The sequence below is a fragment of the Heteronotia binoei genome, chromosome 21 (assembly GCF_032191835.1).
Source record: "Heteronotia binoei isolate CCM8104 ecotype False Entrance Well chromosome 21, APGP_CSIRO_Hbin_v1, whole genome shotgun sequence".
NCBI lineage: Eukaryota > Metazoa > Chordata > Lepidosauria > Squamata > Gekkonidae > Heteronotia > Heteronotia binoei.
Window position 1 is genome coordinate 159128805 of NC_083243.1, and position 19261 is coordinate 159148065.

At 42.9% G+C, this 19261-nt stretch overlaps 1 protein-coding gene across 2 annotated transcripts in view; it reads left to right on the forward strand.

Annotated features, from left to right (window-relative positions):
* The window catches only part of CHID1 (chitinase domain containing 1), a 221879-nt gene that overhangs the window by 26938 nt on the left and 175680 nt on the right, over nt 1–19261 (forward strand). For both annotated transcript variants that reach the window (XM_060263024.1, XM_060263023.1), the window contains exon 7: nt 17103–17195. In XM_060263024.1, the coding sequence (XP_060119007.1) occupies nt 17103–17195 (93 nt within the window). The remainder of the gene's footprint in view (nt 1–17102; nt 17196–19261) is intronic.

Below are 19261 nucleotides of genomic sequence, written 5' to 3' on the forward strand. Positions count from 1 at the left end.
AAAGTGCTAGTTGTTGCCTTTAAAGCCCTATATGGCTGAGGACCCATTTACCAAAGGGACCATCTGTCCCCACATGTTCCCCAGAGAATGCTGAGATCTGGATCTCAACATCTCCTAGTGATCCTCGGGCTGAAGGAGGTGAGACTGTTGACCACCAGGATTGGGCCTTTTCAGTGGCAGCCCCCTCCTGGTGGAATCAATTGCTGAACCTCGCTCAGTTCCACAAGGCCTGTAAGACTGCTCTCTTCCGGCAAGCCTTCAGTTGACCGTAGGAGAATTCCTGGAACAACTGTCACCTTGAGAATATGAGTAACGTCTAAATTGTTAGCATCAACTGTATATTGTTTTTAATTTTATATTGTGTAATGGTTTTATTGATTTTATTATTTCGATCATAGTATACTATGATCTCATGTAAGCCGCCCTGAGCCCGCCTTGGCGGGGAGGGCGGGGTATAAATCAAATTAAACATAAACATTCTCCAAGCCACCAACTGGATTGCCTTGGAGAACTGATTTAAAGATAGATATGCTTTCTCCAAGTTGGCTGATGGGGTGGGGGTGGGGTTTCAGAGCTACACAATATGTGTCAGAGAGCCACATGTCACTCCTCAGCCACATTTGGCCTCTGTGCTCCAACTGCTGAAGCTGGCTTATCTCCCATATCACTCCTCTCCTTCATAACCTACAGTGTGTGGGGGGAGGGGGATGAATGATGGTATGCTGTCAGGTGCATCTCCTCAATGACTGAACAACAGGGTGAGTGCCACATTTTCATACAACATGGTATGCATGCCTACACACTCATCAACCCATGCCTGTTTCTAGGGCCTGTTGTATTTCATCTCACAACAGGCCTTATTGCTAATACTCACTATAATTGCTCAATTCTTACTTTTCCTCTGCCTTCTGTTGTGAGGGAAAGGTGCTTGATTTGGCACATGATGAGGAGAAGGAGAACACATGATGAAGGAAGGGAGTTGCAGCCTAGAATCATCTTAGGGGTAGTACATTATCACCTAGTTTCTTTAAATGAAACTAAGTCTTCAGGGCCAGATGAACTGTATCCAAGGGTACTAAAAGAACTTGCAGATGTAATTTCTGAGCCTGTGGCCATTATTTTTGAGAATTCTTGGAGAACAGGTGAGGTGCCAGAAGTTTGGAGGTGGGCAAATGTTGTCCCCAACTTCAAGAAGGGGAAGAAGGAGGATCTGGGGTAACTATCAACCTGTCAGCTTCACATCTAAACCTGAAAAAGTTTTAGAACAAATAATCAGTTAGTCCTTGAGCATTTAGAAAGGATGGCTGTGATTACTAAGAGCCAGCATTGGTTTCTCAAGAACAAGTCAGGGAACAAGAACTTACTGGTGGCCCCCAGGCAAGAGGGATCCAGCTGTCCTCAACTAGGTCCAGGGCTTTTTCAGCCCTGGCACCTACCTGGTGGAACTTCCTGCCAGAGAACATTGGTACCCTGCAAGATTTATTACCTTACATGAAGGGCATGTAAGGCAGAGATATTCCACCAGGCATTTGGCTGAGCACTCTCGCACTCCCCTCGCCCCCGGTAAAACCCCCCAAAGGTTTAGGTATTGTAATTTTTTGCCTTCTTGGAATGGGAACTGTTTTATCTGGATTTGTTTGGGTTTTAACTTAGACTATTTATTACATATATATTGTTGTAAGCTGCCTTGAGCCCTGCTCGCAGGGAAGGGTGGCCAATAAATATTATAAATAATAGTATTTATTTATTATTTAGACTTTTAAGCTGCCCTTCTCTGCAAGCAGGGCTCAGGGCAGCTTATATCAAAGTAAAAACACACTGGCCGTTTTCCCACTTACCTTACCCCGGAGCGATGTCCCTCTTCACCGTGCTGCATCTGCGCGGATTTCGCACAAACTGCTGCGCAGCACCAGGAAGAGCCGTGTAGTCCCGGGGCTTTTGCGTCGCAAATGTAAACCTGCTTTTTGGCGGTTTACATTTGCGACGCAAAAGCCCCGGGACTACGCAGCTCTTCCTGGTGCTGCGCAGCAGTTTGTGCGAAATCCGCGCAGACGCAGCGCGGTGAAGAGGGACGTCGCTCCGGGGTAAGGTAAGTGGGAAAACGGCCACTGTCAACGCTAACTAATTTAAGCTGATGTTAAAAACAACATATTCCCCAGAACACCTAAAAGGCAGGTAAGGGGGGGGGGAGGACTCAGAAGTACCAGATTACTTGCTGTCCCATTGCTGTCAGACTAACCGTATATCTTTTTTGAGAAAGTTACTTCCTTGCTGAAACAGGGGAATGCTGAAGACATAGTATATTTTGATTTCAGTAAGGCTTTTGATAAGGTTCTGCATAATATTCTTGTTGACATATTGGTAAAATGTGATTTGGTAAATGGATCGCACCCAGAAATGTGTGCTTGTTAATGGTTCCTCATCCTCTTGGAGAAGAGTGACAAATGGAGTGCATCAAGGATCAGTCCTGGGACTTGTTTTGTTCAACATCTTCATAAAATATTTGGATGAAAGAATAGGCGAATGCTTATTAAATTTGCAGATGATACTAAATTGGGAGGGGGAGCAAATACAGTAGGAGACAGAGTCAGGATACGGGATGCTCTTGACAGGCTGGAAAAATGGGCTAAAACCAAATCAATTTTAATGGGGTTAAATGTAAAGTTCTGCATTTAGGTAGGAAAAATCAAATGCATAATTATAGGATGGAGGAGACTTGTCTTGGCAGTAGTATGTGCGAAAAGGATCTAAGGGTCTTAGTGAACATAGGTCAGCAGTGTGATACAGTGGCTAAAAATGCAAAAGTGATTTTGGGCTGTATTAATGGAAGTATAGTGTCCAGATCATGTGAAGTGATGGTATTGCTTTACTCTGCTCTGGTTAGACCTCACCTAGAGTATTGTGTTCAGTTTGGGGCGCTATGATTTATGAAGGATATCGACAAGTAGGAATGTGTCCAGAGGAGGTAAATGAAGATGGTGAGAGGTCTGGAGACCATGTCCTATGAGGAAAGGTTGAAGGAGCTGGGTATATTTAGTCAAGAAAGGAGATGACTGAGAGGTGATATGATCACCATCTTCAAGTACTTGAAAGGCTGTCATATAGAGCATTGTGTGGAATTGTTTTCTTTGGCCCCAAAAAGTCAGACCAGAAGCAACAGGTTGAAATTAAATCAAAAGAGATTTTGGCTAAATGTTAGGCAGAACTTCATGACAGAGCAGTTCCTCAGTGGAACAGGCTTCCTCGAGAGGTGGTGGGCTCTCCTTTCTTGGAGGTTTTTCAACAGAGGCTAGATGGCCATCTGACAGCAAGGCTGATTCTGTGAATTAGGCAGATCATGAGAAGGAGGGCAGGAAGGGTTGTATCAGTGCTTAGTTCTTGTGACACTTTCTTATATGCCCAGGGAAATGCTAATTGACACTTTGGTGTCAGGCAGCAATTTTTTTCCAGGCCAGTTTTGCCAGGAATCCTGGAGGGTTTTTTTTGCTATCTTCAAGGTCACTGTGTTGGGGGTGGGGTGGGGCTAGATGATCCTAGAAGTACCTTCCAACTATATGATTCTATAAGGATATTCTGATTTACATTCTAATATCTATCGAGAAGAGGGTTGTGTGATTATAAAAGTTCCATCAAAGTTGCAACCGACCTATGATGACACTATAGAGTTTTCAAGGCAAGTGATTAAGTAGAGGTGGTTTGCCACATGTTTCTCTTTTTACTATTGTAAGGTTTTATGTATTTTAAAAACAAAAATGAAAATGTCTTATGGAACAAAAACTGTTGCCTCCTTGATCTCTGGTGATAACATATAGTTCTTGGTTGCACAAACAAATCCAGTGCAGATACAGACATGAGCCTCAGTTAAGAACAGTGATATATGTGAGGTATCTAGAATTCTTAGTGTTTAACTCATTACAGGAAAGTGTGTACATTCCTGAAACTTTCTTGGCTAGGAACTGGATCTTCAAAAATCTACTATGAAGGCTTTTTCTTTTAAAAAGTCACCTACATAAATTATTTTGTGGTGTTCTGTTTTTGTATTTCTCCACCATTGTGTGTGTGTATGAGGGAAGTAAGAGCCCTGTGGTGCAGAGTGGTAAAGCTGCAGTACTGCGGTCTGAACTCTCTGCTCACAACCTGAGTTCGATCCTGGCGGAAGCTGGTTTCAGGTAGCTGGCTCAGGTTGGCTCAGCCTTCCATCATTCCGAGGTTGGTAAAATGAGTATCCAGCTTGCTGGGGGGAAAGTGTAGATGACTGGGGAAGGCAATGCCAAACCACCCCAAAAAAAGTCTGCCGTGAAAACGTTGTGAAAGCAACGTCACCCCAGAGTCGGAAACAACTGGTGCTTGCACAGGGGACTACCTTTATCTTTTATGAGGGACATACACACAGGAATTGGCCATCCTTACTGTTTTCTTTGGTCCTGGGAGTTAAGACCCATGTGGACGTGATGAACTGTCAGGATCATCTTGAAGTGTGTTGATTTTACTGAAGATTTTACTGAGAAAGCATCTGCCAGCATTGTTTGAATCAGTAGGCTTTGTACCATATCAACATAATTTTAAATGAAAGGCTTGCTCCTTTTATAAATGCAGAATTAAAAACAAGAGGATATTACTCCAGAGGATATTACTCCAGGACCACAATGCCTGAGGAAGATTCACCACAAAGCAGACTTATATCTGGGTGCTCGTTAGGCTGTTCTGCTGTATTACAAGACTGAGATTTTTTTTTAATTTTTGCTGCCACTTCACTTCTTTTGTGGTGATATTTTTGGTACTGAATAAGTTGTAAAACTCTTTAAGTGTGTACTATCCTTTATTAGATGTCCTTCACAGTGGTGTTAAATATGCTATGTTAGCAGGATGATGAGAAGAAAGTAGAACAAGGCCTAAGCTATGTGGCCCTTCTAGCATTTTCTATTTACAATTCTTTTTAAAGAATTCATTGCGGTTTGTGTGTATGAAGAATGTGTTAAATATGGCTATTATCTGCTACTCTTGGAATACATGGAAGCGCCTCTCTTTTTGGAGTGTATTCCATTCTCAGAACTGTAATCAAGGTGAGTCTTGATTCCTTCCAGATCCCCTTTGCAAGCAATTGCTTGGATAGTATTAACCCTTATTACCTCAAACAATTCAGGCGGTCTCATCATTTTGAACACCAGCATGAGTTTGAGTCTGTACAGGCATAGAGAAGACAGTAGATGGTGCCACTGTCACACAAATGACTTGAAAGCACTCTCTTCCCTAAATACTGCAGATATATCTGCATTTGACCTTCAGATATCTTATTAACTTTGGGAGTAAAAGAATTAAATTCTGTTGGCATGTCAGTGCTCCAGTCTAAGCTGTGGACATTTTATCTATTAATTAAAGACTTACTGTAAGGTACTTCCTTCCTTGGTATTATGTAGGCTGTGAAAGGATCATTGACAACCATTTTTGAACTGGAGGAGCTTTGCATTGTTGATCTTTTTTGATTTTTTTGATAAGACTGGGCTATTAAACATGAATATTAGTTATGAATATTAGTTACAGTTGAATGAAGAAATGAAAGTGTCACAAATACTGTGGTTTGGGGGTAAGCTTTCTGCTTTTAGTTGGACAAAAGCAGTTCTGTGATACCTGTGTCTGTATATAGTTAATGGAAGGGAGGGAGGAGAAGGAGGCAGAAGGGAGGTATTGCGTATTCAGAAGGCTGACATGAGAACTATAGCCAGAAATAATTTTGAAAAAATACCCCAAACTTAATTGATTCAGAATAGATTGCCAAAGTGGCCTGTGCCTTATAGGGATCTCTGAAGATAAATTTGGCAGTGACAAAGTACATATTGAATATTTAACAATGTTTTGGCATGAAGATGGAGTTTTCTTCTAGCTCATTATGCTTTTAAAAATGTGATACTGTGCTTTTTTTCTCCTCCTTTCCAAATTGTCAGTGGTAATATGGGAAACTATGGCCATAAACTCCAGAAGGCTACTGTTGTGAGAAGCAAAGTTGTAATTTATAGAATTTTTAAATGGGCATTTTGCGAAGATTGTTTGGGGATGGTGGCATGCCCACATTTGATTTATATAATCCATTTTAGGTGACAAATGGGAGTGTTCTTAAATTAAGTCTGAACATTAACCACACTAATCCCATAAATATGTATGATATTATCTTGGGCCAGAGAAATGGTTTGACAAGTCAGTCTGCCAGTACTTAAAGTCCTGGCTATTTTTCATGCCATCCTTCTCTCACCTTTGCCATAAATTGAGTAACATATATAGTATGAAGTTTAGTAAAACTTCATGTCACAATGAATGGATGTCTTCAAAAGAGTACAAAATCACCCAGAGAGAAACAAGGCTGAAATCTTTTTTTGGCTTCTGTGAAGGTGGGGTTGGGATGTGTAAGGTGGAACCCTAAAAATAGCCCTTAATGTTCTGATTGCTGATTCTGACATCTGCATGTGATTGTGGACGCAATAGTTAGACATTAATATTTATTTATTTGAAATATTTTTATGCCACCTTTCCACCCAAATAGGTTCTGCAAGGTGGTGAACATCAAGATATAAAAAACATTGAAACCAGCATGTAAAATGTATATGTAAAATGGAATAAATAGAAAAGTGGAATAAAAACATGTAGACATACAAACACAACACAACCAGGAAGGAGTGCCAGTAAGAGTTTACTGGGGGTGTGTCAGACAGAACAAAAAAGTCTTCACCTGCTGGCAGAAGACAATGACAGAGGGAGAGTGGAACTCCCTCCTCAAGGAGATACTGAGATACTAAGTTTTGACACCACAACCAGGAATTCCTTCTCTTGTGTTGCCACCAATCTAGTCTCAGACAGCTGGAACTCCCGCAGCAAGGCCTCTAAAGATGACTGGCATTGACTGGTTGGTTCATATGGGAGAAGGTAGTCCTTAAGATATGCTGCCCCCCGGGCCAGAGTGTCTATTAGATGACCTTAGGCAGTCACCTATGGGCATGGCCCTTTCAGGGGCCCCCAAATTGGGCAGCCCCCCTCCTGGGCAGTGACAGGGAAGCCAGCGAGTGAGGAAGGGAGAGCCACTGCCCTTCCCACTAGCTGATAAAGGGCTTGCTATGATCAACTGATTGGTGGGCCCTTTCACTGGATCCCTCCTGTGCCTTTTAAATCATGAGGGAGGCAGCGGCTGAGGAAAAGGCAGTGGGCATGGCTGCAATCCAGACACGAGTCCAGATCACAGCCCCCGCAGCCATGTTGTACCACGCCACTGCACTGGGGCACTCGGCATGGCTGCTGCCAGCAGAGCAGAAGGGAGCTCTGCCCCAGTTCCCAGGTAAGGTGGCAAGGCTGGTGCCTGTGGGGTAGGGAAGACTCGGGGTGGGGGACATGCTGTGCCCATGAGTGGGGAGGAGATCAGGGGTGGGGGGGCATGACATCAGGGGCAGGGGGTGCTTTCCCTGGGGCACTAGGTACCCTAGCACTGGCGCTGGTGGCCCTAAGCCATAAAGAGTTTTAAAGGTCATTACTACAGACTAAAAAAACCCACCAGCAAAGACTGTAACAAAGAGAGTGAACATGTTTCTGTCCCTCCTGGACTGAGAGGTTAAAGTTTTTTTTTTGGAGGGGGGCAGGCTTTTAGTAAATGTGATATACACTTTTGACTGCCTAGGAGAAATGGTCATATTCTCTGTTTTATTTGGAAAGACCTTAGCACTGACAAACTTCCTGGAGGAATTGATGTAGATTTTCTGGGCTGTGTGCCCATGGTGAGACCTGACGTTTCACCAGCAACTGTGACTGGCATCCTCAGAGATGTAACCCAGAAAACGAGTTCTCTCTGGGTCATATTGAGAAGAAGCTGGTAGGCAAGTAATTTATATCAACTCAGGCAGGTGGGGTAGGGCTGAGTCATCATCTTGTGGGAGCTTCCTGGACTATGACATGCTTAACTGAGAACATAACTGTGAACATAAGCTTAACTGAGGGGTTTGTATATGGATTGGCTCTAGAGCAGGGGTGTCCAACGGTAGCTCTCCAGATGTTTTTTGCCTACAATTCCCATCAGCTGTAGGGTATTTTGTGTTTTCCAGGAAGCCTATTCTTTTTTAAACTTTCTTCCTTCCTGTTGAAATTCTGCTTATGTTTATGGATTTCAGTGTCCTTTAGTTGTGGACAAGTTTACATCGGGACCACAAAATATAGCATCCAGACAAGAATAAAAGAACATGAAAGACACTGCAGACTTGGCGAACCTGAAAAATCAGCAGTAGCTGAACATAGCCTAACTCAAATAAGACACAGTATCTTATTCCAGGACACTGTAGTGCTGGACAACACATCTAATTACCATGTTAGATTATACAGAAAAGCCATTGAAGTCCATAAACATAAATACAATTTCAACAGGAAGGAAGAAAGTTTTAAAATGAATAGGGCATGGCTTCCAGTCCTGAAAAGCACAAAATGCCCTACAGCTTACAACAGCACTACAGATAAGATTAGAATTTCTATAGCCAATCAATATACAAAAGATCCCCCTCAGGTAAGCTCCTCCATTAGCATGTCACGGCCCAGGAAGCTCCCACAAGATGATGATTCAGCCCTACCCCACCTGCCTGAGTTGATATAAATTACTTGCCTACCAACTTCTTCTAAATTTGACCCAGAGAGAACTCCAGTTTTCTGGGTTACACCTCTGAGGATGCCAGTCACAGTTGCTGGTGAAACGTCAGGTCTCACATTGCTAAGACCACGGCCACACAGCTTGGAAAATCTACAACCAGTGGGCTCTGGCTGTGAAAGCCATTGACAACATATTTCTGGAGGAATGTTCAGGAAAAAAGCTCATCCCTTCCTGTCAGTTATTCCAGTTAATTATGTTGGTGCATGTATAGTGATATTGCTAGCTGCATATGCACTGAAACATAAGAACATAAGAACATAAGAGAAGCCATGTTGGATCAGGCCAACGGCCCATCAAGTCCAACACTCTGTGTCACACAGTGGCAAAAAATTTTATATACACACATACACTGTGGCTAATAGCCGCTGATGGACCTGTGCTCCATATTTTTATCTAAACCCTTCTTGAAGGTGGCTATACTTGTGGCCGCCACCACCTCCTGTGGCAGTGAATTCCACATGTTAAAAATGTGAAAAATGCAGGGAAATAAATTGATAAAAATGTGAAAAATGCAGGGAAATAAATTGATTTCGTCTAGGTAGGGATGCTTTAATTTTTTTATATTAAATATTTGTCTGCACTGGAGCTCTGTTGGGCTGTTGAAAGGTAAAATAAAAAAGGTAAAAAAGGAAGAAAATTTGTTTCTTACAGAGAAAAGAGGTTTTTATGGTGTTTTAGTGTATATATAAATGTCAATATTTTCCTTTGCATTAGAGCACAATAGTACTCCTTTGGGTGCCACTTCATTCTAGTGCAGAGGAAATATATGTGTGTGTATAAAAACCCTTTGTCCCATAAAGAAACTTTTTTCTGTGTGTTTTTTTAGCCTTTTACAAGAGCACTGCAATGTAGAGAGAAATTTTAGTAAATAACGGTTCGTCAATTTTAAGCCTAGCCTCTACTAATTTTGGCTCAAATTAAATTATTGCACCAAGGATTGCTATCATTAGTCCTTCAGGATGACTTTTGATCATCTTGGTTAACAGTGATCTACCGTAAATTGTTGAGCCTAGGTCTTTCCCCACACTCTCTCCTAGATATAGGTTTGGACCAGGCAAAAGCCATCACCAGACAGAGAGAGGGTGCTCGATACTGAACAGCAACGAGATCTCAGTGAAGTGCCAAATTTTCTGGCACCTGATTATTCTAGATTCATTGCAGCACCAGCAGCGTATCTCTCATCCCTGGAATCCTCTGTTCATCGTAGAACCTTTTCACTAGCTAGATAGCATGCACTCCCCTCTGCAGTTTTAGAGGAGAGATATAGAAAGATATCTAAGAATGAGAGGGTCTGCCCTTGTGGAGCAGGGGCCATCAAAACTGTCGAACATGTTCTCCTCTCATGTCACTTTTACCACTAGATACGGGCAAGGTTAATTAGTCCCTTAATAAATAGATTTCAGGGCCATTCCAGTCTTTCTAATTTTGAGGTCACTAGGAAGTTTCTAAGAGCCCTGTGACGCAGAGTGGTAAAGCTGCAGTACTGCAGTCTGAACTCTGCTCACGACCTGAGTTAGATCTCAGTGGAAACTGGTTTCAGGTAGCTGGCTCAGGTTGACTCATCCTTCCATCCTTCCAAGGTTGGTAAAATGAGTACCCAGCTTGCTGGGGGGAAAGTGTAGATGTCTGGGGAAGGCAATGGCAAACCACCCCGTAAAAAGTCTGCCATGAAAACGTTGTGAAAGCAACGTCACCCCAGAGTCAGAAACAACTGGTGCTTGCACAGGGGACTACCTTTACCTTTTTAAAGGAAGTTTCTAATGGAAGTGAACCCACAGATTACAGGTCCTTTTGCAAGGTTCTTTTCAATTGCATCTAAAATTTGCAAAGATATATTATGTTCTGAAGCCAAATTTTAATTGCTATTTTATATACCCTATTTCCTACTGTTCTCTCATGTAATTTTTGAATATTTTGTAAGTATTTTAGCTTTGTTTTGTAACTTTTGTAAAAAAAAATTCTGATTTGTGCTGGTCGTTGACCATATTAAAATAGAATGAAGGAACATAAATAATTAATCCCTGCTTCCTTGGAAGTGTTGCATATTGGCGAACTTAGGTTTATGTACCTATGAAGCTGTCCAGTTAGCCCAGTCATCATTTTACATTCCAAACTAGATAAGAACTTTGAGGTATATGCTGAATCTGTTTTCAGGTATATGCTTTTTTTACTCCAATGGACTGTGAGCATTATGATCTGAGCAAGCCATTTCAAATTAGACTATTTACAAATTTCATTGATATTATTTCTGATTTCTAGTACTTTGATGCTGGTGGCTGAGTTATCATCTTGAGCAAAGTTAATGTAAAAGCTTCAGGTTACCTCCTAAAAGCTTGATGACTGAGTATTCAGCTCTACCTCCTCTCCCCATTCTGTTGATGGGTGGAGGTATCACTTTTTTTCTTTGTGCTTTAGTCTAATATTCTGTGATGTGTGGGGAAGTTCAGTGCAGTGCAATTACTGCAATTTAAATTATTTTTGGACATGACAGAAAAATGCAGCAGATTCATTGTTCTGCATTGCATTACAGTTCAGGCCACTTCGTAAGAACATAAGAGAAGCCATGTTGGATCAGGCCAGTGCTCCATCCAGTCCAACACTCTGTGTCACACAGTGGCCAAAAAATCCAAGAGCCATCAAGGGGTCCACCAGTGGGGCTAGAAGCCCTGCCACTGTGCCTCCCTCCAAGCACAAGAATACAGAGCATCACTGCCCCAGACAGAGAGTTCCAACAATAAGCTGTGGCTGTGTTGGATCTCTGCTCCATATACTTATCCAATCCCCTCTATCATGTCACCCCTCAGTCGACGTTTCTCCAAGCTAAAGAGCCCCAAGAGTTTTAACCTTTCTTCATAGGGAAAGTGTTCCAACCCTTTAATCATTCTAGCTGCCCTTTTTTGCACTTTTTCCAGGGTTATATTTTTTTTGAGGTGACCAGAATTCTACACAGTATTCCAAATGAGACCGTACCATTGATTTATACAGGGGTATTATGATATTGGCTGATTTGTTTTCAATTCTCTTCCTAATAATTCCCAGCATGGCGTTGGCCATTTTTATTGCAATCACACATTGTCTCGACATTTTCAGTGAGTTATCTACCACGACCCCAAGATCTCTCTCTTGGTCAGTCTCTGCCAGTTCACCTTGTATTTATAGTTAGGATTTTCGGCCTCAATGTGCATTACTTTGCACTTGGCCACACTGAACCTCATTTGCCACGTTGACAGCCACTTGCCCAACCTTGACAGATCCCTTTGAAGTGCCTCACAATCCTCTCTGGTTCTCACCACCCTGAACAATTTAGTGTCATCCACAAACTTAGCCACTTCACTGCTTGCTCCCAACTCCAAATCATTAATGAACAAGTTAAAAAGCATCCGACCCAGTATTGAGCCCTGCGCACCCCACTTACCATCTTCCACTGCAAAAATTGCCCATTTATACTCATCTCTGTTTCCTATTAATTAGCCAGTTTTTGATCCACAAGAGGACCTGTCCTTTTACTTCATGACTCTTGAGCTTATTCAGGAGCCTTTGATGAGGAATTTTATCAAAAGCTTTCTGGAAGTCAAGTAAACAACATCTTTTGGGTCCCCTTTGTCCACATGTTTGTTCACCCCCTCAAAGAATTCTAACAGGTTAGTGAGACAAGATCTACCCTTACAGAACCCTGCTGAGTCTTCCTTGATAACTTTTGTTCATCAATATGGCTATTCATTCTCTCTTTGATAATGATTTCCACCAGTTTCCCCAGTTTTGAAGTCAGACTGACTGGCCTGTAATTTCCGAGATCTCTTCTGAAACCCTTTTTAAAGATGGGGGTGACATTTGCTACCTTCCAGTTCTCAGGAATGGAGGCAGATTTCAATGAAAGATTACATATTTTTGTCAGGAGATCTACAAGTTCAACTTTGAGTTCTTTCAGAACTCTTGGATGTATGGCATCCGAGCCAGGTGACTTATTAGTTTTTAATATGTTTATCAGTTGTAGGACCTCCTCTCTCGTCACCTGAATCTGATTCAGGTCCTTCAACACCTCTTCCAAAATTAGTGATTCTGGAGTGGGCAAACACATAAGAACATAAGAGAAGCCATGTTGGATCAGACCAATGGCCCATCCAGTCCAACACTCTGTATCACACAGTGGTCAAAATATACACAAACACACACACTGTGGCTAATAGCCACTGATGAACCTCTGCTCCATATTTTTATCCAATCCCCTCTTGAAGCTGGCTGTGCTTGTAGCCACCACCACCTCCTGTGGCAGTGAATTCCACATGTTAATCACCCTTTGGGTGAAGAAGTACTTCCTTTTATTTGTTTTAACTTGACTGCTCAGCAATTTCATTGAATGTCCACGAGTTCTTGTATTGTGAGAATGGGAGAAAAGGACTTCTTTCTCTACTTTCTCCATCCCATGCATAATCTTGTAAAGCTCTATCATGTCACCCCGCAGTCGACGTTTCTCCAAGCTAAAGAGCCCCAAGTGGTTTACCCTTTCTTCATAGGGAAAGTGTTCCAAACCTTTAATCATTCTAGTTGCCCTTTTCTGCACTTTTTCCAATGCTATAATATCCTTTTTGAGGTGCAGTGACCAGAATTGCACACAGTACTCCAAATGAGACTGCAATGAACACTTCTCATCTTCCACAATGAAGATGGAGTTAAAAAATGCATTCATCTTCTCAACCATTTCCCTAGCCTCCTTCGGTAATCCTTTTACCCCTTGGTCATCCAAGGACCCCACTGCCTCCCTGGCTGGTTTCCTACTTCTAATTTATTTGAAGAAATTTTTTATTGTTGGTCTTTATGTTTTTTGCAATATGCTCCTCATAGTCCCTTTTTACCTGTCTGATCACAGTCTTGCATTTGATTTGCCACAGCCTGTGTTCCCTTTTGTTAACCTCACTTGGACTAGATTTCCATTGCTTAATGGAATCCTTCTTACCTTTTACAGCTTCCATTACTTTGTTAACCATGCAGGTCTTTTCTTATACCTGTTTGTGCCTTTCCTAACTTGTGGTATATATTTTATCTGAGCTTCTAGGATTGTAGTTTTAAATAGCCTCCAAGCTTCCCCAAGGGTTTTGACTCTGTTTACCTTTCCTTTCAGTTTCCTCTTCACATGCCTCCTCATCTGAGAGAATTTACCCCTTTTAAAGTTAAAAGTGGTTGTGTTGGACTCTTGGGGCAACTCACTTTCACATACGTTATCTCCTCTAAGTTCAAGTCTTGCTTCACCATAGCATTTATGCATCTTCCAGTGTTTCTCCAGATTTTTCTCTGATCTTTTTGAAACCCACTTTGTTGTGAGGTTTTGAGAAAGACCAGAGTAAAGCCAGGATGTCTGCCCTGTGGGTGGGAAGGTTTGAATTTTCCCACTCATATGGCAGTCATTTTCTCTGATGCTGTCCCTAGTGTCTATTTTTTCTTTCTATTTAAAAAAGATAATTAGATACACATTTCTATAACATTATATAAAAATGGTAACAAGTCCTCTGAATTCATATTTTTCATTTTTTAAATAAGCAAGTCTCTAGCACATTTTCTTATATAAAAGGTAAAGGTAGTCCCCTGTGCAAGCACCAGTTGTTTACAACTCTGGGGTGACATCACACCACTATGTTTTCGCAGTAGACTTTTTAAGGGGTGGTTTGTCATTGCCTTCCCAGTCATCTACACTTCGCCCCCAGCAAGCTGGGTACTCATTTTACCAACCTCAGAAGGATAGAAGGCTGAGTCAATCTTGAGCTGGCTACCTAAAAGCAGCTTCTGCTGGGATTGAACTCAGGTCATGAGCAGAGAGCTCAGACTGCAGTACTGCAGCTTTACCACTCTGCATGTCACGACTCGAGCCTCGGGTAGGCAATGGCTGCTGGCGTCCCGGCAGTCAGCCAGAACTCTTGCAGCCGGCTGAGGTTTTCAGGGAGCAGCACAGGCGTTATCTTAAACAGTCCAATTAGTCAAAACCATAAATCAGTCCGAGCCGAGGGATGAGACAGAGTGCGTAAACACAGGAATGCCGAGGGTCGGGTACCCAGAGGGAGCAAAGCTGAATGAAGTCAAATTACCAAAGCAAGTCCACAGGGCAGAGTCACAGTCCAGAGTTCCGAGGTCCAAGGTCCAAACCGGGTCAGAAATATGCGGGTTCTCACAGGAGTCAAGAGGGTGCAGAGCGTGGTCACGTCCCAGGAGGATCGTTCGTTGCCAGCACAGTTTGCCAAAGGGCCAGGATTGCAGATATACTGTGCTGGCTTGTTAACCCATTAGTATGCCGGGCTTAGATCTCTTCTCCCCCGCATGCGTGCTTCACTCCTTCTGTTTCTAATCTCCTGCCGTCTCCTTTCACGGAGCCGGCTAACAGGTGGTGGAGATTCAGGAGGGGATGAGCTGGGGCCCGGCGTGGCCTGATCAGTTCCAGGTGGCTCCTGCTGCCGGCTTGCCTCCTCAGGACTTACGTCCAGGGCTGTTAAAGGCGCCTGCTCTGAGCTAGCAGGTGCTGAGTCAGGGGCAGGCATGACACTGCACCATGGGGCTCCTATTTTGTTGTTGTTGTTGTTGTTGTGCCCTACCCTTTAAAAATTAAAGCTGGGAATTCAGAGAGCCTGCTATACACATTGTTGTATCTTTATAGTAATATTCAATTGCTGATTTTTTTAAAAAAATGAAAAAGCCATAGGGGAGGGTGAAGGGGCACTGCAGAGGGGAAACCTGCCATGTGGAAGCACTATTTCTGCTATTCTGTATTGGCAGCCACACCAACAGGAAAACCACCAATTGCCATAGAGAGACCATGCATATCTTTTAGCTGGTTGCCTATTGACTTTACAGGAAAGGTGGCATTTTTTATTATATACAAGCAAGTATCTTCACATTCTTTTCTTTTTAAAATGTAGATAAATATAGAAGTCATAAAGTAATAAAAATATGAAATAGAGCAACAGTATCATAGTCCAATAACTAAAACCAGAGACATATAATGAAATGCATACAAGAGGTCCTTCATAATAGCCAAATTAAATCCTAGCAAGTACTTCCTTTTGCACATCTTGAGCCAGTAATGTACTGTTCTAGCAATGTACATGAACATAAAAATTGTCCTCCTTACTTCTAACTCAACCTTCTTCAAAATGCTGTCTGAATCCCATAGTCCAGTCTCTGGACTGCGCCTCCCATCCCTAGCCTTGTGGTTGCCATTCAGGACCAGAGTTTACAGGAGAAGTGCCAAGCTCTGGAGCAAACCAACCATCACTGGAGAACTGCTCCTGCTATCTGCATGGGATAGAGGGATGGGAACCAACAGAGCCAAATGGAGAAGGGGAAAGAGGGCAGGTGTTCTCATTATCAAGAAGGGTGACAGAAGGGTCAGACAAGGTGGGAAGGTCTAAGGAGGAGCCAGCCACAACCAGTTCCAATTGGTTGAAAACAAAGATTCCCAGTGCAGACAGGAGGAATGATAAATCTGAGGGGGTTTGCTCAGGTGTTCCCCATATTCTATTAGGGAGAGAGAGCCCTCATTGGTTCAGGGAAGAATACCTGGGGGGAGTGGGGAATAAAAGGGAGACTACTGAGGTGAGCATGATGATAAGCTCAGGGGAAAAGAAGAGGACAGACGGGACAGAGAGACAACCTGGTCTGGAGATTTCCCTTGAGACTTCAGAGAAGGAAGAACAGTGAACAGATATAAACTGCCTTTCTGGAGCCATCTGAATTCACTGAAGGGCTTCTCATCCAATTCCCAACCCTGGAGGTCTTCTCCCCTGATGAAGGGAGCGCCAGCAGAGGAGAACCTGACAAATGCTTATATTACTAATTAAGCATTACGTCATTGCATTCTCAAAGTATCTATGATAATATACTGAATGACTGTGTTGATGATGTAGAATTGCAAATCTACAGTGATAGCAGCAAGCAGAGAATTAGAGGAGCAAAAGGGGAGAAAGTCCAGCTAATATGGAATGGTAGTTACCTTCCTGCAGTAAGGAAGGACCACAACTCTTTGAACAGGGAATCTAATAATGGCTGACTTTTCCAGAGGGTTTTGTGAACATCATTGTTCCTCACCAGAGCGGTAAGGCATAGAATAAACAGCACCCTGAGGATAGCTGGAAAGAAAGAAACCATGTGCTCACATAATAAGAAGGGAGGTTGAGTTAGTTGACTAATAAAACAGCTAGGGAAAGAACTTTTATCTTCCTAACTCCAAAATAAAGGTGAAAACTTATTTTAAAAAATTGTGTTCTCTTGCTTTTTTCACTTGGAGCATTCTGGGATAAGCTCTGCCGCAGCATGTCTTTAGCATGTAATTTTGGAAGAGATTATTTCCCTGACTGTAGATTTTAAATTAACAATCTAACATGGGTAGTATTGTTAGATGGTTCTAAAAACAAACCCATGCAGGCCTAATGCTGTCTTTGTCTTGCAGGGGTCTAATTCACTTGCTTACCCACCTCTCGGAAGCACTGCATCAAGCCCGACTTAAGCTAATGCTTGTCATCCCTCCTGCTGTCATGCCAGGGTGAGTATCTTATTTTCAGAGGAAATCCCAGAGGATTCTATTTTCAGCTTCATTCAAGCTATTTTGGGCTTATTGTTGCTGAGAGCCCAGTGTACATGTGGCTTATAACATGAAGTAAATGCTCCTGCTATGTTTCAGTAGAAATCTGTTGTGCTAGGTACCTTGGAAAATAAAAGTAGCCCCTTAGTGGCTGGCTAACTAAAAGTTAAAGGAATGTGAGTGTGCAAAGGTCATATCACTCAAATGCAGACTTCCTATTGTGTCAGGCCATCTTTATCCAGTTTAACTTTCTTTTGCATTTATCAGATATTACTGCTTTTGGCCACTTTTCCATAAATTAATTTGTAATATTTCAAAGGAAGCACTGTCCCTTGCTAGTATTTAATAGTTATGAAAGGTAGGGTTGCCAGGTCCTTACCTGGCACTGGCGGGGGTTAAGATGGAACTCTCTGGGAGTGTGCTTAGGGTGGGGTGATGTGGCCACATGGGACGTCCCTGGTGTGATAACATCACTTCTGCGTGATGCCATCATGTTGGGGATGTCCTGCAAGAGTCATGGCTGTTGAGGGTGCAGTTCCCCCTTCTGGCCAGCTGGTTGTGGTGGGCAGGAGCCCTCAAAATCAGGAGATCCCCCACTCCAACCTGGGGGCTGGCAATCCTAGTGAAAAGAGACATCAGTCTGAAAAAGACAGGCTTTCCCATTTGCTGATTTCACAGTAACTATTCTATAATGTGTGTTTTCTTTGTTCTTTAGTACTTCTGAATTTGTTTTCAGTATTTCTTAGATCCATAATTCCATGCTTTGTATATACCTACAGTCAGTGGAGATGCTACATTAATAGTGTGTTCCTTATCTGAAACAGCAGTTATCTGGATCTGTTTATCAGTGAATTGGTTTTAAGCAATATCTGGCATGTGATAGTGAGGGTGCAGGGGTGCTAGCTTAAACCAGATTGACATAACCATTTAAAAAGCTTCATCCTCCTTAGCTGTATGCAGACCTATCGTTCATTTCCATGGATACCTGTACTGGTGCAAGCTAGTTAGTATTAACAGTGCTGAGAACTTTCCAGTAATTGGATCCTCTCATCCATCTATATGTGCCCTCTTGCCCAGTTGGTCTGGAGGTTTGGGCCGGGTTGTCAACAGTACACTGATGACACCCAGCTGTATCTGTTGGTGGACAGCCACCTGGATCTCCACCACCACCATGGGTTCTGGTTAGAGCATTAGAGGCTGTGGCTGGGTTGTTGCAGGAGAGCCATCAAAGATGGAGGTCCTGTGCCTGAATGTGGTGGATTTAGAGATCCAGCTTCCAATGCTTGATGGGGTGCTATTGACGCCATTGCCAACAGTGAGGAGTTTGGTCTTGGATGCTTCACTTTCTGTGGAGGCCTAAGCCATAACCATTGCCAGAAAGCTTTTTACCATCTTTGGCTGGTTAGGCAGCTGGTTTCCTATCTCTCTCTTCGTGACTTATCCACAGCTATCCATGCAATGGTCAGCTCCAACCTGGATTACTGTAACTTGCCCTAAGCAGGGGTGCCCTTGAGGTTGACTCGGAAACTACAACTGGTTCAAAATGCAGCGATGCATGTTCTTCACAGGGACACCTCTCAGAGCACATATAAATCCAGTGCTCCACCAGCTGTATTGACTTACAGAGAGATTACTGAATCAAATTCAAGGTTACGGTACTGACCTTTAAAGCCCTGTGTGGTCTGCGGCCAATATATCTGCAAGACCACCTCTCCCACTATGTCCCTCAAAGAGCACTCTACTCATCAGATCAACACCTGTTGGTGGTCCCTGGCCCATAGGACATTCACTTAGCTTCAACTAGAGCTAGAGCTTTCTGGGCTCTGGCCCGGGCCTGGTGAAACACTCTCCCAAGTGTGATCAGAGCCCGGCAGGATCTTCTTCAATTCTGCAAGACCTGTAAAATGGCCTTTGGTTGAGGTAACAGGTGTCCAGTTATATTGGCATCCCCTGCTTCAACCTGCTCTGGCCTGGTATGATATCTGATCAGAGAATATTGGTGGTGATTATCCACTGTCTTGCTGGTT